Source organism: Emydura macquarii, unplaced genomic scaffold, assembly GCF_026122565.2.
Source record: "Emydura macquarii macquarii isolate MOO-44397 ecotype Brisbane River unplaced genomic scaffold, CSIRO-AGI_Emac_v2 contig_2676, whole genome shotgun sequence".
Taxonomy (NCBI): Eukaryota; Metazoa; Chordata; order Testudines; family Chelidae; genus Emydura; species Emydura macquarii.
In genome coordinates, this window is record NW_027132813.1 from 48,464,250 (window position 1) to 48,486,443 (window position 22,194).

The 22,194-nt window shown below is 40.0% G+C and overlaps 1 protein-coding gene across 2 annotated transcripts in view; it reads left to right on the forward strand.

Annotated features, from left to right (window-relative positions):
* Positions 1-22,194, forward strand: part of GPCPD1 (glycerophosphocholine phosphodiesterase 1) — an 83,835-nt gene that overhangs the window by 35,061 nt on the left and 26,580 nt on the right. For both annotated transcript variants that reach the window (XM_067565338.1, XM_067565339.1), the window contains 7 exons: positions 1,541-1,664; positions 6,836-7,079; positions 13,117-13,279; positions 13,623-13,755; positions 14,038-14,092; positions 20,533-20,625; positions 22,084-22,161. In XM_067565338.1, the coding sequence (XP_067421439.1) occupies positions 1,541-1,664; positions 6,836-7,079; positions 13,117-13,279; positions 13,623-13,755; positions 14,038-14,092; positions 20,533-20,625; positions 22,084-22,161 (890 nt within the window). The remainder of the gene's footprint in view (positions 1-1,540; positions 1,665-6,835; positions 7,080-13,116; positions 13,280-13,622; positions 13,756-14,037; positions 14,093-20,532; positions 20,626-22,083; positions 22,162-22,194) is intronic.

A 22,194-nucleotide genomic window follows, 5' to 3' on the forward strand; every position in this document is an offset into this window, starting at 1 on the left:
CCATCAAACCATTTGAACACCAGTGTTTATCCTGTACTTTATTATTTAGTCTCCTTTGTGTTCACTAATGTCTTACTAATGTTTATAGAAGCTCTGAATGCACATTTGTGGTTTTTCGACATTTTATCTCTAACATTCATAAATCTTGAAGCTGAAGAGATTTTAAATATGTATCAGTACACTGATATAGGTGTTAGAGCTGTGAAATACCTTAATCAGTTTCTCTTTTCTTTGTATCCTATATTCATTTTACATAGAAAATAGTGTTTACATTCTGGAGTTTATGGGCGAGGGGTGGGGACAGCCTGTTTTATTCTTTAAAATTCACAGTATTAAATTGAACATACACTTTAGCCCTTTTTTTTGAAATTTTACTTAAACTTTCCAGCCCTGGGCAAAATTCTTAGTCTAGTTTTAAAATAAGTGTGGATAATCTCTGCTTACATAATCACACAGAGAGCCATCAATACCCTATACCTCCCCATTTGCTCTCATGTGTACATGCCCACATCTGCAGGCTTCAGACCAAGTCCTCCCTCACTTTACAACTGTTTTTCACATACACCACAGCCACACCACCATTCTCTCATTGCTTAGCCCTCTGACATCTACAGAATTACCCCAGTTTAACTCTCTCCCTTATCACACCTTACACATCAGTTCTGTCCCTTCCACTAAATTCTTAACATCGGCGTTCTCTCTTTGTTTTATGCTGTCCCCCAAGCTACCTTTCTCTTACTCTGGTCCCCAAAGTTGTCACTTCTCTTTACTGTCACACTTCTCAGCAGCAGTTCTTCAGAGCTGCAGGGGCCACTTCAGTACTTCATCTGATAGCTGGTACCTTATGCCACCTCTTGGCAGCCCCACTTGTAAGCGCTTCTTTCTTCATCCTGAGAAGCTGAGGATTCTTCTTTACCACTTGGTCATCCACAAGGTTCCTAATCCTCTTCACTTTTGAAGTCTTCCTTGACTCTCATTGCCTGTGCTGGTTTTCACAATGAATCAAGCTGACGTATATTTTTAGTAAAAAGAGGAAAATCCTGTTACAATCCCTGTAACATATCTGTGTCTGCCCTTAGATTGTGTGCTTCCCCAGGGCAGGGACCGTTTTGTCCGTCTGGAAGGTGATCAGCATGTAGTTGTTGCTACCACAAACAAATACTATAATTGGTTTTCTCCTTCAGGCTCTTCACATGTAAAACTGACCGGAGGGAAGCTGGGGGAGGGATTGTATGTTGCTACTTGTTTCCCTTTGCAGGTGGCTCCATGTAAGGAGACCTACGTTGACCGCTGCCCAAGGTGTCTAGGTTGGAAAGGGCAAAGATATGGATGGGTCTGGCAATTTGCCAGGAACACCACTAAATAAGCCCTGATAATGCTGGTGATGACACATGGCTACAGCTATGTAATGTAATGAAATTACATTATTTCCAAGTGGTGCTGATATTCTGTTTTAATTATATTGATGTATGTTCCTTTTTTGAAAAAGTCTTAAGCTGTTTTATAAGTTACTACTTTTTCATCATGTTTACTTTGCCAGATGGTGTTCAAACTCTGGATTCTGGATGGCTGACATGTCAGACTGAAATAAGATTACGTCTACATTATTCTGAAAAACCACCTGTCTCGATAACCAAGAACAAATTTAAAAAATCTAGGTTTAGGTAAGATCATCATAAGATGCAATTTTTGTAATACTAACTTCCATCACTAATTAAATACTGTACTATTCTGGCAGGCCTCGCATATCTCAGTTAACATAGTTTTACAACTAAATCTATAAATGATGCATACAAATGTTTTACTATGCCCTCTCACAAACTTTGTCAAACATCTGTTGATAACATTAAATCAGTGGTGCTTCTTTCTTCAGGCTTCTACCATTGCTGACTTTATTGACTTTATTTATTTATTCACAGAAGAAAAATGTTAAGAAGCCACAATGTATGTTAGCATCCCGATTCTTTAATGATCCTAAGCCTATTTTACAGCTACTCGGGGTGGTGTGGGGGGGGGGGGGGGCTGTTACTGTCATACATGAGCTATTTACATATCCTTATATATGCTGTCAAATGACACAAATTAATTTGGTGTTTTAGTGCTCCATTCTGATTTAGAGGAACGTGAAAAACTAATAGTTGTTACAATCTTTACTTCAGTTGATTTTTACTGTAATGCTTCTTTTGTTCAGAGCTATATTTCTTGAGGTTCTTCATTAAATATTTAATGTTGAAAGAGCTCTCTTTATGAAAGAATAAAGCAGGACATTCAGATGAAAGAACTACTTTAGTATTAGCTTATTTTCGATTTTTATATTCAGTCTTTACATTTTTTCTAACAAGTAATTTTACCGTTTTTACTGTTCCTTTTCCCAAGCTACAAAAAAAATCTTTATAGCATGTATTATAACACCATATACTAGGAAGTAAACAGACTGCTTTTTCACAATAGGTACACACGCATTCCTTTTCCTTAATTTCCCTTAGTTTATACTTTCTTTATAAACAATTTCTTTATACAGTTTCACTAAGTTAATAATTTTTTTCCTAGGGTTATGTGATTAGATGTGGCTCATCTCAAGTTATATACATGCAGTGCTCAAATCTGATAATGCTTTAGCTGATCGGTTAAGCGCAACTAGCTGTCAAATATTTGATGCAGCTTTTGATGATGCATAGATTCTCCAGCTTTAAAATAGCATATCAAGAATCATCTTCCCTCCCAGTCTGTCATGCTGACCACCTGCCTTCCCATTTGCAAGTGGTTAGGAGTGTTCGGTTATACTTGTTGACATGGAAAAATATTAAGATGTGTATATTTTTAGCTGTCAGTATGATTTTTAGCTGCTGGAAGTCAGATGTTGAGCCCACATAATGTGACCATAGCTTTTCACATACCACCAGCAAGTGCCCTATGGCTCATGAACCATAATTTGAGAACCCTGTCATAATGTATGCCTCGCTTAGATGGTAGGAACCCCCCTGTAGCACTCAACTTCCTCATGAGACTGAAGAATTAATTGCCTTACTGAGAGCAGTTGCACCTAATATGCCCTTGCTCTGTCTCTAATACTGTAGCACCTTACAGTGTTTTCTGGGGCACACTGTTGGAGGGTATGCATGAGAGAGAAGGTAATTCTTGAAACCTGGTCCTAGTCTTCCTGAGAATCAGGGCATTGCCCTTTTGCTGGTTACTTCAAGGACTTCCTTGCTGGCTTTTTGCCAGCAATTCAGGAGGGTGAGGAGAGGCTTTGAACCTCTTTCCTTGTGGTACATTTGCTCTTCTGCTGGATAGAACCATTCATGTCACCAAAATCCTGATGTGCATGGCAGATTGAATAGAGATGTGACTTTTTCCCCCCTCAGACGATTGGGATTCATAAGAACGCTAATAAAGATGGCTCAACTTGAGATCCTCACCGAAACTGGGAATTTAGGGCAGTGTCAGGTCAGACAAAAGAGGTTGTCTAAGTCTGTATGTAACAGTTTGATCACTTTGCAAAAGCTTGGTCTCATGACTCTGCTGTATTCATATACCTAGACTAGTTTTTCCAGGAGGCACCCTAAGTGGATCGTAAAGTGCCAGGGAAAATCAAACTTCACAGGATTTTTGTGTATAGCCATAGCAGATGTTCTCAGGGTTTTCTGGGGCTGATACCCATCTGGTGGTAATCCTTCAATTAGATCTGGATGGCTAAATTCTATGTTTATTGACGGGTGCATTTGCACACATCCCTCATAAAAGAGTTCCACACCCAAAAACTTCCTATTTAGAATGAGAAATTTTATATGTTAAGTGATCTAAGTATAAAAATAGGTTTCTATGCACCAAGGACTTCCAGAGTTCTGGTCTGGTACATGATCTGAAGTCTGTTGCACAGTCAGGCCAGCACAATTAAGGTCCTTATGGCTGCCATGTCCACTGTTTAGAGTCCTGTAGTGGAGGGTCAGTTTTCATCTCTAGACTGTTAAGATTTTTCTTTCTGGGTTATTGAGGATACAGATTTCATGTAGAGGCTCTATACTGGCAGCATTCTCTCAGTAGGATCTGTCATTGCTTTTAGTATTATGTAGACCTCTCTTTTTTTTTTTTTTTTTTTTTTTTTTTTGTAACTGCTGAGAAAAATACCTCTTAGTTTACTTTGCCTTCTCAGTAAATGACCAAGAAAGGGTTTGGAACCTGGTTGTATATACTACTTTTGATAGGAATCAAAGAGGCAGAAAGCCTGTTTCATGGAATGATAATGTTAGCTGGATGCAACCTTGTTTGCTAGGATAATGCCCATAGGAAGCCAGGGAGAGTTTTCAATATTCCTGCTTGGAATATAGTTTTCAGTCCAGGAACTTTAATAAGCACTACGTTCAATTTAATCCTGTGTTCATTTAAAAATCTGAGATTTACTCCTTATTTGCATTTATCTTGGTGGCTTGTCAATAGCACAGCATATACCTTATATACCTACTTATACTACTTGACTTTAGGAATATTAAGGGACAGAGGGGTGTGTGTGTTCGTTCATATATCAGTTGTCACATGCTCAAGGCTGAAGGGCTGATGGTGACAATTACTCTATTCTTCGGTTGCCTTTGGCTGATCCTTTAGGTTGTTCATAATGATTTCATGAAGGAGGCTGTCTTAGAAGGAGACCCATATAATTAGTCAATAATGATTGCTATCTTTTAGACAGTGGGAAAACTTTCAAAACACCCAGTAACTATTTTTCAGAAGCAACTTGGGAGCCCAAATTTAAAGTAATTTTTGAAAATGGAACATAGGAACTTGAGCCTAAGTTGCATAGACTTTCAGAGAAACTCAGGCTTTGTGTACACTACAAATGAGGGGTGAGACACCCATCTGTGCCTAGGGTAGACCACCTGAAAATGCCAAGGTCAGGGCAGGCTGCAAAAGGAGAACAGATTCTCCCAGCACTGGTGGGTGACACTGAATTCAGACTCCCCAGCTAGCCACAAACAGTGCTTCTGATTCCCCACACTGGTTATCAAGAAGCTAAAACAAAAGATACACAGCCCTCTTTACTGCATTTCAGTCTCTGGCTCCCAATCAACCAGTAAAGAGAGAAGTTATTAAAACTCTCTTCTCTTTACCAAAAAGGTTCTCCTGATTCCCAAAGGGTCAGCCAAATTACCAGACCAATATAAGTTTGGATCTTACCCAAAATACCACACTGCCAGCCAGTCCTTTAGTGACTAAAACTAAAGATCTATTATAAAGGGAAAGAAAAAAACAGTGAGAGGTGTTATATGATTAAAGCAAACAGATGCATACAAATGATTTGAAAGTCTCTCTCTCTCTCTCTCTCTCTTCTCTCCCTCCCCCTTCCCCAATTTTAATGAAAACCTGATATATATAGGGAGAGGGTGGGTGGGTGGGTGTGTGTTTGCAGGCTTGTATAGTCCCTCTAGTGTACATCCAGTATCTGGATGGGTCTCATTCCTTTGATTCACAGCTTCAGTTGCAGATGACTTGATCCAGAGGTAGGTGAAGACTAAAGACCATGTGGATGGTGCAGCTGCCTTTTTATAGTGGATTGCCATATGGCTTGTTTCAAACACAAGCCCTCAGCATATGGCATTGAAAAGCCTCAGGGTCAGAGAGAGTCCCCTGTCCATAGGGCATGTTCTTACATGTCCTGGTGACTCATCAGGTATAGCTCTGGCTTCTCTCCCTGGGTCTATTGTACTTGTGAGTTTCCTTAATGATCCATTAAGGAGCTAGTGCTGCTGCCTGCCACCCTGTCTAGGGTGTGGCACAGAAACACAGCACAAGTTGAAATACAGATACATCAAACATATCCATAACTTTCAATATAAATACGACACATACATACAAACACTATCATCATACTTAGGTTATAATTTGCTATCCCATATGAATTATTGTAAATCTTGAAATACTGCTTTAAATAATATCATAAATGGTCCCCCAATCCAACCAGCATCACGGAGTGTGATTCCAGGCTTGTGTGCATGTACTCATGCTAGCTCTCATCTGATCTAGCTCACTAAAAATAACAATGTATTTGCAGTAGCTTGGACAGTGACAGGTAGTCTAGCCATTCCGAATACAAACCTGTCTGAACCCCATTAGTAAGTACTCAGCAACTAGCCTACCAATGCCCATGCTACTGTGGCTATGCTGTTCTTAGCGTGCTAGCTCAAAGAAAGAGGGCACGAGTGTGTGTACGTGAGCTGCAGGCCACAGCCTTAATTTGTAGCATAGGGTGTGAATCTACAGCATGCTATTTGCCATGTGTTAACTTGCTATGTGGACCCTGCTACACTGTAAGTTCTGTAATGTGCTTTGACATCCTCCTCTTTGGGACTGCAAAATATTTAGTGCATGGTAGCATGTCCATTTAACAAGTTAGCATGTGGCAAACTAGCACACTATAGAGTCACACTATGGCTTGCTACACGTTAATTTGTCATGTAAACAAGCCCAATTCTCCTAAATCATGTAGGGATTTTTGAAAATCTTTTCCAGGGTCTTGAGTTTTTGTGATATGCAAGAACATAAGATATGAAGTTCAAATCTAAATATAGAGGTGGTTTGGAAAGTAGAACCAGACAATAATTGCTCCAAGATGAGGGGAGTTACGGAAGTATTATCCCACTAATATTGCCTTGAGATCTGGGTCATCATGATGTTTAGGGAAAGATAGGTAGTACAATGGCATATAACATTCTTCTTGGGCAGAATTCTACTGGATCTCCTGCCCTAGCATTTTGTAGGCTTTTGAGTTATTGCTATCACTGAAGATGTTTCACTAATTTTCTAGCATCTGATTTGTTTTTGTTTTTTTTCTGGTGCATAGGGTGAAACTGACACTAGAAGGTTTGGAGGAGGAGGAAGAGGATGACAACCAAGATAAAACACACCTTACTGTTGCTCAGAAAATGTCAAACACTCTGGAGATCTCCTTAATAAGTGATACTGAATACAAATCTCGGCATTCTCAACCAGAATGTGGTTATGGTTTACAGCCTGATCGATGGACAGAATACAGTATACAGACCATGGAACCAGATAATTTGGAATTAATCTTTGACTTTTTTGAAGTGAGTGCTTATCTGGCATGTTATGTTAGGAAGTAATGAGTCTTTGGTGCAGAAAGGGGTAATTTTAAATTGCTGGACACCAAGCAATTTTATTTTAAAAAATCACTAAAAAATATTTAGTCCAGAAAATTAAGAAATGATAGGCCAGCTTTTTCTAATTTTCTCTTACTGCCAACCCTGTTAAGATTCCAGGTTGGTTACTGTCACCCTTTCGTTGGCGTCATGCTTTTATGATAGTTCTAGGAGCCTCTTCATCTTATATTAACAAACTATATATATTCTATATGCAACCTTTCTTTAATTGCTGTATTCTTCTTGTGGTGGGAAAGATTCAGCTAACTTCTGAAAGTTAGCTTTTAACTTTCTTTTTAATTAGTCTACTTTCCAACAGTCTTTCAGTTTTATTAGATTTTGACAGGGAATATAATGCTGTTTTTAAAAAGTCCAAAAACACTTGTTTCTGATGTTTTAGTTCTCAAATAGTTTTTTACAAGTAAATAATTTTTACAAAGTCTGTAGCTTAAATAATTGAAACGTTGTTGACTCTTAACAGAGTGTAGAGAGAAAATTCTTGTCTTCTGAAAGTGGATGAGCATTTGCTTGGGCAATGACAGTAATTAATTTCCCAGTAATATAAATATTCTATATTTAAATGGCATTCTACATCAGTCATTAGTTTAGCATCAAATGACTTTGCTATACTTGTACATAAAACATCTTACTATTCATATAACAATATCAAGCAAGTTGTTATATGAAGGTTTGCAATTTAGATACAAAATATTTGCAAATATACATTTTAAAAGAAGCTTATGCTGTCTTAAGCACTTGAGAAACAAAGATTTTCGCCTTTAAGTGGAAACATGAGCTGGAAGTAACCAATATCTTCTATAAAACATCTCACTATAAATGTTCTCCAAGCTCAAAGAATGAGGACTTCGGTGTGTGTGCAAAAGAAAACAATTTCAATACGGATATTTCTAGAATTCTTTGGCTGAGTTTAAACTAAGGTTTTTCTTTGTGAAGATGAGGGCTGAAAAATTCATTTTTATGACTTTGTTTATATCTCCGATAGCACATCCTAAACATTAATTCTTTTTGGAGTGTTCTACATGAAACAGCCTCACATTCTTTTACACAATCAGGTCTCTTTCCAAACTTAAATACCTTACAAAGTCTGTTTGCTTGATATGATCTTTTTTCTCCACACTAACTCACATTGTGAACAAGGAAGATGTGTCCCAGTCTTTGATAAGGCACGCTGTTGGTTTGGTTGATTTTAACAAAATGGTTTCCAGATTTATAGCTAGGGCTGTCAAATGATTAAAAAAAGGAATGGTGATTAATCACAAGATTTTTTTTAAAATAGTCAGGATTAATGGCAGTTTTAATCGCATTGTTAAACAGTAATAGAATACCCCTTATTTTTGGATGTTGCGGGGGGGGGGGGGAGGAAGAAGGAGGGTGTTGGTGTGGAGTCAGCATACTGTCTCTTAAAGCAGAGCACTTATTAGGCTGAACACTTGTTCAGGCAGCAGCCACCTGAAGCTCCCACTCCTGACCCAGAGGCAGCAGCACAGACAACCTCCCTGTCCCCCCTCATCCCAGCTTAGTGGAGACCAGGTAGATGGGAAGGGGGATGGGGACACCCCAACATCAGCCTCTCCTCTCCTTTTCTGCACAGCAGACAGGAGGCTCCTGGTCCTGAGCAGCTTGGCCAGGGGCAGATCCGGGGAGGGGGTATAGGAGCAGCACTAGCCGCAGACTGCATCAGGGCAGTAGGGGCTTCCCTTCTCCAGAGGTGGACCCTTGAGCACAGTGCCCTGGGCTTTGGCCCAGCCCACCCCCTCCTAAGGTCGGCCCTGCTCCTGAGCCAGCAGCGGACAGGCTCCCTCTGTTCCCCGACCCCAGTTGTGCAATTACTGGATACATGGGTGGGGTGAGGGGCACACTGACATCAGCCCCCCTCCCTTCTTGGTCTGTGTAGCAGACAGGTGGCTGGCTCCTAGTCTGTAGCAGCAGGGGTGACTCCATGGTGAGGATAGGGGGCGGGAGCAGCAGGGGGGTTGGGAGAAGGGGCACCTCTGTCCTGGAGGCATGCAGCAGCACCACTGTTAGAACAGTGCCCTGAGGAGTGATCAATGCTCGTTTAAAAAAATCCCACAATTTGTTTTGAGTTAATCGCATGTGTTAATTGCGATTAATTGACATCCCTATTTACAACCTACCACTTTACAATTAGACTCCTCAAATATTCTATACAAAGCATGAACAATAATTAACATTTTTATACATCTTTCAAACATAGCACAAAAGAAAACAGCACAGAATATTAAAGCAAAATAGAAGTTATAAAGCTGTATTCCGAAGTCTGTGTAAACACTCTTGGAAGTAATAAACTCGTAGCTATAAAGCTTTGTTTATAACACTTGCTTGTCCTTGGAAGATAAAGTAGAAATTTTCTGAGATTCCTTTGGTTAGCCTGAATATTTCACATAATGAAGTAAATAAAAATACGTGCATGTTAAGGTGCTTTTCTGTAAACATAATCTGTAAGAAAGTAATGAAATATATTGTAAGCTTCAGTAAAGACACAGGCAAGTTTAATGACCCAATATTAAAATTATATTTTTTTTAATTTTTTGCATCAATATTGAGTTCTCTCCCCCACAGTCTGCTTTGAGAATCATAGGGCTGGAAAGGGCCTCGAGAGGTCATCTACTCCAGTCCCCTGCACTCACAGCAGGACTAAGTAATATCTAGACCATCCCTGACAGGTGTTTGTTTAAACTGCTCTTAAAAATCTCCAATGATGGAGATTCTACAATCTCCTTAGGCAATTTATTCCAGTGATTAACCACCCTGACAGGAAGTTTTTCCTAATTTTCAACCTAAACCTCCCTTGCTGTAGTTTAAGCCCGTTGCTTCTTGTCCTGTCCTCGGAGGTTAAGAACAATTTTTTTCCCTCCTCCTTGTAACAACCTTTTATGTACTTGAAAGCTGTTATGTCCCCTCTCAGTCTTCTCTTCTCCAGACTAAACAAACCCAGTTCTTGCAGTCTTGGCCTCACAGATCATGTTTTCTAGACATTTTAATCATTTTTGTTGCTCTTCTCTGGACTTTCTCCAATTTATCCACATCTTTCCTGAAATGTGGCACCCAGAACTGGACACAATACTCGAGTTGAGGCCTAATCAGCATGGAATAGAGTGGAAGAATTACTACTTGTCTTACTTCCAACACTTCTGCTAATACATCCCAGAATCATATTTGGTTTTTTTGCAACAGCATTACACTGTTGACTCATATTTAGCTTGTGGTCCACTACGACCCCCAGATCCCTTTCCGCAGCACTCCTTCCTAGGCAGTCATTTTCCGTTTTGTACATGTGTAACTGACTGTTCCTTCCTAAGTGGAGTACTTTGCATTTGTCCTTATTGAATTTCATCCTATTTACCTCAGACCAATTCTGCAGTTTGTCCAGATAATTCTGAATTATAATCCTATCCTCCAAAGCATTTACAACCTCTCCCAGCTTGGTGTCGTCCACAGACTTACTAAGTGTACTCTCTCTGTCATTATCTAAATCATTGATGAAAATATTGAACAGAACCAGACCCAGAGCTGATCCCTGCAGATCCTCACTTGTTCTGCCCTTCCAGCATGACTGTGAACCATTGATAACTACTTTCTGGGAACGGTTTTCCAACTAGTTTTGCACCCACCTTATAGTAGCTCCATCTAGGTTGTATTTCCCTAGTTTAAGAGAAGGTCATGCTGGACGGTATCAAAAGCCTTACTAAAGTCAAGATATATGACATTACTGCCTCCCCACTATCCACAAGACTTGTTACTTTGTCAAAGAAAGCTATCAGGTTGGTTTGACATGATTTGTTCTTTTCAAATCCATGCTGATGGATTTGAATGAAAGGGTTCAGTGTCAGTGAAGGTTTTATTACAGGCACATAGCACAGTAGTGTTAACTGATGTGTTTGACCCTGTAGGCTTTCTTGGACAGTCTTCTGTGGATAGAAGTGGACTTCATAGGTAGAGTAGCTCAGGAAAGCATATATTTTAAAATTATTGAAATGCCTGTTTTATATTTAAAAAACAGAGTGAGTCGGAGAATCCCTGACTCGGTGGGCCCAGGATTCTTTTAGACTTAAATTGAACATAAACAATTCCACAAATGGTAGAGCTATTCCTAAACTTTTCCATGATCCTTGTAGGCTGCTCTTAATGTGTCTGTGTTCCAGTTGACTGTATATTCATCTTACACGCAGGTACACTGTAGTCAAGGTGTTACTCTGCCAATTATTGGCCAAGGCCACTTGGGGCACTGACTGGGATCTGCTTAGTTCATTCATCCTCTCATTTTTTTTCCACATAATGGCCTGGACATGAAGTACTAGATCTAGAACATATGTAATGGAGCAATGGTGTCCAATGAAATTAATCTGTTAAAGGCTGGATATAACTCCAGAACTCTCTTAGGCCCTGTCTACACTTACCTGTGAGATTCGGCAGTAGTCGACGGGAGTTACGCAAAGTACGCAAAAAACATGCGTAACTCCTGTCGACTGCTGAGCTTCTCTTCTGCGCTCCGTCTGCGCTGCGCTGCGCCGTGCCGATGGGAACAGCATTCCTTTCAACGCAGCGCTACGCTGCTTGTGTAGCTGGTCTTAGTACGTCGATTTCTGGATCGACTGAGCGGGTCTGCACTGACTGCTCAGTTGATCCAGAGAAATCGATCTGACAGCGGCGAATTTGCTGCTGTCAGTGTAGCCGTAGCCTTAATGTAGTTAATATCAGAAGCATTTCCTTCTTTTGGAGAGTGACTACGTGGATCCTACCCCCCTTCCCTCCCTTTCTCCCACAGTTTATCTGAATTTGATTATATTTCCTCACGCAGGGGAACCACTTGAGCCCAGACAATGCTGGCTGTGCAGCAGGTAATTCCAGAGCTGATTCTGTACATCCTCTAGTGCTTCATTCCCTGGAATTGAGTATGCTGAGTCCATAACACATTCAATTCCTCTTTGCTTGGAAACAATGCACAGACTCAAATTTAGTATGACATCATGCTGCACTGCAGTTAGGTAGACTGGTTGGTTCTTCTTCTTTTAACATATATCCGATGCGTATTAATTTTCCTAAATGCATCTGTAGTTTGACTTGTATGTGTTTTTTCAGTTGTATGACATGTAACCTAATGAAGTTGTATCATAAAATCATGGCAAAACTGTTAAAGTCTTTAACTTATTTGTTAGATATAGTAAAGCAGCTACTCATTTTTATCTGCAGTTGTTCTCTATACCTATTGATTGTGTTGGGCTCTAAATTGATGTTTTCTGCAAGATTTAATCATTTGAAAGTCTTTAGAGTTTTGGCTGTAGCAAGCCATCTATTGTAGACAAAGCAAACATTTCATTACTTATCATTCAGTATCTTTATTATGCATATACTAATCTAGGTACACCATTGGAGTTTATACTAAGCTTGTAAATTGATTAAATTACTGAATTGGGCAACAATCAAATGCATAATTCTATTTGCATACTCTTTGGCCTTTTCTTTCCCCAAGAAAAATACTGTATATACTGTAAACATATATTTAATATCCTAGTTTAACTGTAAATCCTGAATGAGAAACTGTGCTTTTTATGTCATAAAGCCAAAGTAAACTGTGCAAGCCAAAATAAAGTGCAATTTTTCTATAAGGATCTCTTTAAATAACATAATTTTTTCCTAGGATTCTATCAAATTCAGATTTCATATTCCTGATAATTTACAGTAACAATGAGATCAGGGTTGTGTGTAACACAGGTACATTTGAGTCTAAAATAAGTGATCTCATAATGAAGCACACTAGAGGTATGTTTCATATTACATCAGTGCTTGTCTACATCTGCCTGTAGATGTTTTCATGACTAAGGAGAGTTTGTTGTCGTTCAAACGTATAGCAGTAACTTAATGTCTTGTTCTGTTTTTAAAAAAATCTAATACTTGCCATCTTTCTAATATTTGCCATATTTAGGAAGATCTAAGCGAAGCAGTAGTACAAGGAGATGCACTGCCAGGCCATGTGGGTTCTGCATGCCTCTTATCCTCCACAATTGCAGAATTGGGAAAGAGTGGTGGAATTCTCACACTTCCTATTATGAGTAGAATTTCAAGGAAAACAATTGGAAAAGTAAGAGGTATGGCAGATACAAAGCAAGTTTATGAAGAAAATTTTCTACCTGAAAACTAGATGTACAATTTTATTTAAAGTGCTCTTTTTGGCCATTTAATACGACGACTTCAGAATGCATAGCCTAGGTGTTAGAAATGTATACAAGTTAATGAGATTTTTTTCACTTTAAGGTACCTATGGTGGTGGTTAAAGATAATTTCATAGCATGTGTGCATAGTTATTGTATATCAGGTAATTCTATAGGCTTGCAATAAATTATAAAGTGCTGCAGTGATATAGCCTGACGGCTTTACTTAAAACCATCACTTTTTTATGACTTTGAAAACAATGTGATCTTTTCTTTATAGTGGACTACATAATTATTAAGCCAATATCAGGATATAGTTCTGATATGAAAGCCTCATATGCTAAATACTGGAAACCAAGATCAACACTAGATGTTGGACATAGGGGTGCAGGAAACTCAACAACAACTACCAAGTAAGTTCATGTGTACCTGAATTGTGATATTTTGTCTAGTCCCACATATTTCATTTTTGTAAGTATTCAGTTGTGTACATCGGTTTGCCAGGTCAATTTTTATGAAAAATTCAGAGAACAAAATCTGCTAAATTTGAGTGTTCCTTAAAATGAAAATTGCTGATAGGTACTTTTATGGTGTATGTGGAGGGGGGAGGCTGCTTTTATTTATTGGTGGGTTGATTAGTGTGGATATCTATGTTGCCTTGCTCCTGACAATTTTTTCCCCTGTTTCTATTTCAGACTTGCTAAAGTTCAGGAAAACACTGTTGCTTCTCTGCGGAGTGCTGCTAGCCATGTATGTGTGTGTGTGTATAAACGTATTTTTATAAGTAGCTCGTTTCGGGTATGTTGTGTTAAGAATCTAGTGATCAGTGATTTAATCGGGCAAATGTTAAGTGAACAGAAAAGAATAGTCAAATACACAAAATATGGAGCTTTGGTAGCAACTCCATAGGCATGGTTGTTACTCATTTTCTTTTATAAGCTCACTTCAGACTTTCAAGCTCACCTTTCCACCTTAAAATTTGCAGATGTCGCTAAGTTCTAACACAAGGAGAACTTTAGAGAGAGAGCCCCAAATCCTACAAAGACTCACATGTATTGAGTAACTTTAAGTGTATGAGTATCCCCCTGAAGGCAACGGGCAAGATTTCTGGCTCTAATGAAGTCAATGGATAAACTCTCACTGACTTTAGTAGGGCCAGGATTTCAGCCATTGGGACTAGTCAGGTATATGAAGTTGACTTGCATAAGTCTTTCAGGGGTGGCCTCGGGGGTTAATTGGAAAAGACATTTTGGAGATTAATTTGAAAAATTAAATCTTTCATTTTTTTCAAAAAGCGTTTTTGATATTGAAGTCTACTAAATTTACCTTTATTCAATGAGAACTAGTGCCTCTGACTTCTTAAAGGTTGGATGGTTAATATGGGGGATATTCACTTAAAATTCACAGTGCAACTATTCTGCCATTTAGTCTGAGGCTTCATTTAGACTTATTTCCTGTCCAAAGATCCTGATCAGAGGATAGGTGAGCTTTACTAAGGTGAAGAAAGTATTAATGCACTCAGGCACTGAAGAGAAGGTGGTGAGCAGGTTATGAGATGCCTTGTCTAGCTCCCTTCTTCACAGTGAGAATGAGGTGAGGGTCTTGAGGAAATGATGCTGTGAGATAGATTCTTGGCATTACACATCCTTGAAAGTCTGCTATGAGCAGAGCTTTCTTGACCTTTCTGATAGTGGATTATCAGTTCCTGGGCACTGTGGTCTTTGAGGGCTGTGCATTATTTTCTGCTGTGGCATAGCTAACTTGCTGTCTGAAAGTCATGTCAGCGCTTGTATGTGGCAGAGCAGCTTTCATAGCCTGCTTCAGAGATGTTGCAGTCCAGATGTACTACAGATTGATTGTAAGGACTCTTCAAGAAAGTAGGATTTACTATTTCTTCAAGTGGTATCTCTGTGGGTGCCCCACTGTAGGTGCGTCTGTGTTCCTGCGCTGCTGATCGGAGAACTTTTGGTAGCAGTGTCCATTTGGCCATCACATGTGCTGCCTCCTCCTCTTGCTCTGCCACGAGGCTAACCAGTGTTGTGTGGGTGAACCCTCCTCAGTTCCTTCTCAACAGCCCCTGGCTAGAGATGCAGCTTTAGCTATCCATTAGCAGATTATCTTCTTTAGAACTTAATTTTTAGCTGCCTTTTTGAGTTTTCCTTTTCTTTACTCCTTTATCTTTTATTTACCCCAAAAAACCCAACCAACCAAACAAAAAAATCCAATCTTTATTTAGGCTTCATTTTTATTTGACCCCCTGTATGGGGACATCATTCCAGTTTGCACTTGATGCTGCTGACACAGTGGCACACACTATCTCTACTGCAATCGTGATGAGACAAGCCTCTTGGCTGCATTTATCCGGTTTCCCCAAAGAGGTGCAAACAACTGTGGAGGACTTTCCTTTTGAAGATACAAAAATGTTCACTGAGAAGATAGCCACTTCCCTCCACACTTTAAAAGATTCCTGGGCTACTCTTCAAACGCTCAGAATCTACATGCCTGGGCAGGAGAGAAAATATAGTCCTCAACCTTTATTCAGACCCTGTTCATCATAATACTCAGTTCAATGATTGTATGAACCCCAAAAAATGAATGCCAGGTTCCGCAGATGGAAATCTTAGAGCTCTCAACCTACTTCTTCCCAGCCATTCACATCAAAGTGACAGTTTTGGTGGATTAGTCGAAGTGTCATCAGACCACTCTCCTTAACACTGTCTGATGCTGGGAAACCTTTCATCGCTATGGATGCCCTCTCATCCCGTTCCACATCACCTTGGAACGGATAACCTCTGACAAATTGCTGCAGGAGATTATTCAAAATAGGTACTCCGTACACTTCACCTCCCTTCCACCTCCCCCAAGCATCCTTCATCATCCCTCTTCAGGGACCCTTAGAATGAGAGTCTGCTACTACAAGGAATAGACCATCCCTTCAGCATAGGAGCCATAGAGTCAGAGTCCATACATCTAAGAGGCAAAGATTTTTACTCTTGTGACTTCCTGCTACCCAAGAAAAGGGAGGTTGGAGATCCATACTAGACCTCCGAATGCTCAACAAATTTGTCAAGGCTTGGAAGTTCAAGATGTCACCTTGACAATGATTTTTTTTCAGCATTAGAAAAGGGAGACTGGTTCTTGTCCCTCAACCTTCAAGATGCTTACTTCCACATTTCAATCAGACTGAGTCACAAACAATACCTCAGCTTCACACTAGGCCAACACCACTACCAGTACAGAATACTCCCTTTTGGCCTCTCATCAGCCCCTTGGAGTATTCTCCAAGGTCCTCTTGGTAGAGGCAGCCCACCTATGCTCCCAGGGCATTATGATTTACCCTTACCTGGAGGATTGTCTCCTGAGGGTGCGTTCCTTCACTGAAGCCCAGTGAGTTACCCATATCATGCTGGATCTATTCAAGAATCTCTGCCTACAAATCAATGCACAGAATTCGACATTAACACCTGTACAGAGGCTAGAATTCATAGGAGCCGACCTCGACTCTGTCCGAGTGAGAACTTTCCTTCCACATCAGATTCCTCAGTCTCTCCACGCTTTGTGACAGTGCAGTCCTGCCCTCAAATATCAGCCAGACTCTGCCTTCAGCTTCTGGGGCACATGGCCATGGGCACATCAGTGATAGCTCATGCCAAACTTCGTATGGGATGCCTCACTCATGGTTTAGTTTGGTTTACAGACTGAATAGAGACAGCCTAAACAAACTATCAATACCCCCCAAGATTAAACAATCCTTGAATTGATGGAAAGACGTAGCAAATGCCTGCACGGGAATCCCGTTTGCCCAGCTTCCCCCATCTCTGCTCCTCGCTACCAGTGCATCCCTCATAAGATGGGCACATATCTCAACAATCTCACAGTACAGGGCAAATGGTCTCCACCCGAGACATGCCTTCACATCAACTCAAACTCAGAGCAGTCAGGAACACGTGTGCTCACTTCCTTCTGCTGATGAGAGGCGCGCACGCACAAAGGTCATGATGGACAATATAACATGCAAGTATTACATAAACCATCATGGAGGTGCCAAATCACCTTCCCGGTGTATGGAAGGAAGCACTAAAACTATGAACTGGTTATTTTCCACCCTGTTACAATATCAGCACAACACACCAACGTACAGGGAGGGCACAACACAATAGCATACAGTCTCAGCTGAAAAATCCCATACAATCACAAATGGGAGTTAGACTTAGTGGTACTCAGTGACATATTCCAACGATGGGGGGGGGGCTCCAATAATAAACTTGTTCACCACTTACCATAACAAGAAATGTCCACAATGTTCCTTCAGGGCAGGCATTGGTCAGCACTCCATGAAGGTTGCTCTCCCTCTCATGGGACAAGGGCCTTCTTTATGCCTTCTCCCATTCCCTCTATGGTTGCAAGTCCTATTGGAAAATAAAAAAAGATAAAGCAAACATCACACTGATTGCTCCAACCTGGAGTAGACAGACATGGTAACCTTTCACAACTGGCACTGTGTCCACCAATGACTCTTCCAGCCACCCCTTACCTCCTCTCTCAAAATGAGAGATGCATTCTCCATCCCAACCTGTGGCTACTACGGCTCAGACCCTGGCTCCTTTAGAGTTCCAGCACATAGAAACATCCTGCTCTGAAGAGGTACAGGAAGCATTGTTGTACAGTAGGAAAATGGCTACCCGGCATAATTACCTACAAAAGTGGACCAGATTCCAGGTCTGGTACCAGTCCAAAAGAGTCATCCCAGATATGGCCACTCTACCTGTAATCCTAGACTACTTGCTGAATCTCAAGAAATCGGGACTCTCCATTAGCTCACTAAATGTACACTTAACAGCAGTAGCGACCTTCCACTAAGAGGTAGAAGGTTACTCAATTCACCCCCCACACAAACTATGAAGAAGTTTCTCAAAGGCTCAGCAAACCTCTTTCCCCAACCCAAGCTTTGTACCCCACAATGGGATCTCAGACTAGTATTAAAAAACTGATAAGACTGCCCTTTGAACCCATGGCTACTTGTTCTCTAATTCATCTTTCCATGAAGATGGTGTTCCTCATCGCCATTTCCTCAGCAAGAAGGATAGGGGGAGGTAGTGTCTCTTATGGTGCATCCCCCCCTTCACAGTATTCTTCTCCAACACAGTCATGCTTAGACCACATCAAAGTTCACCCCCAAAGTGACTCCTGCATTTCACATGAACCAACTCATTCGCTTTCCGACCTTTTATCATCAGGATAATAGGGGAAACCATCCTCTGTGCTCGATGTAAAGAGAGCCTTGACCTTCTATTTGGACAAGACGAGTTTTTAGAAAATCTTTGAGACTCTTCCTTTTCATCGTGGATAGGTCTAAATGCACAGCAATTTCAGCTCAAAAACTCTCCAAATGGGTCTTGGACTGTATCAAATCTTATCAGATTTGTAAATTATCATCTCCATCCACAATCCTTACACCCTCTACAAGATTGGTGTTCTCGTCCATCGCTTTCTCCAAGAGTATACCTATATCAGAAACCTGCAGCGTAGCTACCTTGGCACCTACACATAGCTTTGCAGAACACTATGCCATCCTGGGGGACTCTGCTGCAGATACCAAATTCGGTGCTATGGTACTAGCATCCTTACAGATTAGACTCTGAAGCCCCAGTCTCCAGTTGGGGATACTGCTTGGGAGTCACCTACTGTGGAGCACCCATACGGACACTATTCGAAGAAGTTACTCACCTTGCGCAGTAACAATGGTTCTTCAAGATGTGTCCCCCTATGGGGGCTTCACAACTCTCCCTCCTACACTGAAGTTCTCAACATAAACTCTGTGGTGTAGAAGGAACTGATGAAGGTTCGCCTGCACAACACTGGTTAGCCTTGTGGCAGCACATGGGGGGAGGAGCACGTGTTGACCGAATGGACACTGCTACCAATGTTCTCCAATCAGTAGCACAGGGATCAATAACACAGAGATACACATATCTCGTTACTGCACAAGGTGAGTAATGCTCTTCCTTCAAGAGTAAGGGATTTTGTTAGCCACCACTGATACTTGTAATTCACTTAAAACAAAGTTCCTGTTTAGTCCAGCAGAGGTGATCTTTCTATGAAACTAAATCTTTCAAGGAATGGAAATTAAAATCGAATTAGAGCCCTTCTCCATTGATCCTCCTGTCCCGCTGTTCTCTTGGTGGCTAGAGTAAGAAACAGTTTCAGATAATTAGGCAAGCATGATTGGAACACAGGAATTGCTATTAGAGAGGAAACCAGGAGTGGTCTGTAGTTCAGCATCATGTCTTTCAGTTCTCCAAAGCATTGGATGTTGGGCAAAGTTAAAAAATTAATTCTGTGAAAGTAGTGTATTAAATAAGCCTGCTGAAAGTAGGAGTGGAAATGTCCTGGACTTTCTATTTAGCTTCTAAAGCTAATGGAGAGAGAACATGCGAGGTAGGTGTGGGAATTTGATGAGGACTTGATTTACTTTTGAATAATTCCTCTTTAATAAATCAAAAATAAAACTTCTCTTCAGTTGACTTTTTTTATAAAAGCAGCACATGCAGTTCTGTAGCGCTTCCTTCTTCCTTTTAAACTTTCTAAATGCTTTTATGTATTTATAACATAAAAATCCAAATAGATTACATTTTAAAATTTGAATATGTTGCACATGTTTTTAACTGATACTCGAATGGCTCATCAGCAACTTTAGTATCTGGAATCACACCGTCAAGCTCATAAAAGTTGTCGGGAAAACAAAAATTTTAGCACCTTAGCTTATATTTAAGAGCAGGGAAAGGCATGTAAATTTCACTCATGACTTTTCTGCAGTGAAGGGTTTATAATAGTTTGACATACACTTGAACCTTTAAGAGATTGAATAAACAGTAGCTATCAGACCTACATACTGGTTATTTAAATATTTCTTCCTGTGCACTTTCTTTTCAGTTGTTGAACTGAAGAATGTGGTCAACATATAACCAGCAATGCTCCACAGTTCTGTATTGAACTCTCTTTTATCAGCTAGTGTAGTTATTGTATTTCATTTGACATGCAAAATATGCAACAAAATTGCCAACTATTAATATCATTTACTGGATAAATGCCTTGTTTGTCATTGTTTATATATGTGTATGAAAACTTTCTTCTGCGATCTCTCTAGTCCTTGTGTATATGCAGGTCTTGTTTTTTTTTATTCTCTGCAGGGAGCAGCATTTGTAGAATTCGATGTACATCTTTCTAAGGATCATGTGCCTGTTGTATATCATGATCTCACTTGTTGTATGGCTATGAAAAAGGTATATATGAATGTGCTGGTCATATTTTTGTTGTTAGTGTGACAGTTATTGGAACTGAAATTATTTGACTGACATCCCAAGGTGTCTTGTAAAAATAATTTGGTAACTCAGAAAGGGATGGAATGGAAACAAATCATGCAATCTTAATATATTGGAGATGGCTGTTTTGCTGAAAATATATCACAAAAGATGAGTTAATCTAATAGGAATTCTTTATCTTGACATTGGGGCACTTCAGATATGTGATCCGAAATACTTTCTTCCATGTTATAGTGCAGTGATTCTCAACTTCTTGGTCCATGACCCACAAAATGGCAGAAAATTCCTGTAGTCTATCATATCTCGCAAGCCTTTGTGTCCATTATAGATTATCAAAGTTGGATTTTTTTTGTCTTGTCCTTTTTTTTTTTTTTTTGCTTCTCAGCCCCTTGAAGCACTACTTACCCTGTCCTAGTACTTACCATTTTGTGGGGAGGGAAATTGGGGCTGAAGAATTGCTCTGGGATTGAGTGGTAGGCCAGAAAGGAGAGCACAGCCTTACAGCAGACTTGTAGAAATTCTCTTAAACCTCCAAGTTTCATAGCATACGGCCCATTAAATGTTTAAGTGATTATAAATTTCATAATAAAAATGGGGCACTTGTGGCAAAGTTTGTCGCACAAGGCTTAAGAGCGCCACATTCTCTCATTGGATCTGTCCACGTGGGTCAACAGAACAGTTCAGAGAGGTTGAACTCTGTCTTCCCCTTGCTTTCAATATGTGATGAATGAAATGGATGTTCAAAACATCTTACAACAGTATAGCAGTGCTTGAACAAAAACTTTATAATTTGTGGGCGAGCCCTTTGAAATGAAAAATGGGGACATTTCAGATGTCTTGAAATAAGTTCTTGGAATACCAGGACATCATATGAAAAGCATGGTGTGTGTCAGTTTTACCAGGATATGTATTCTCTTCATCAATGTTTTGGAGAAGTGCAAAGAGTAAATTTGGGAGGGTTGTCAAATGAAGTGTTTTGGGGTTTGTGTTTTTATTGTACACTTTCCAACTTGTTAACTTCAGGTTGAATGCAGAGTAACATCAATAAATTAATGTGTTTTTTTTAATGAATAAATGTAGTCCATTAAAAGAATTTTTAATAACATGCAGGACAGCCAGGTGCATAGGTGACCACTTGAAAATTAAGTCCTAAATTGTGTTGGCAAATCTTACTTTTGCTTTAACAAAGTGCACTAAAACAGTTACCGTTTGGCACAGCCAAATGCCCATGCTGCCATGCTTGAAAACTGGTCGACTCATCCACAAACAAAGTGCTATCATAGCAGTAGCAAACAAAATATTTGTCAGTGTGCTTGGCTAAATGATTTAGTGATATTTGTCTCGAAGTAAAAGTATATTGCTTTTCACACTTTGTAGTGAAGTATCAACATTTATTGTCTAATATATTTTTTTTCCAAGAAATTTGATGCTGAGCCATTGGAATTGTTTGAGATCCCAGTAAAAGAACTCTCATATGACCAACTGCAGTTATTAAAGGTAATATCATGGTAGGATAATCTGATAGGTTGC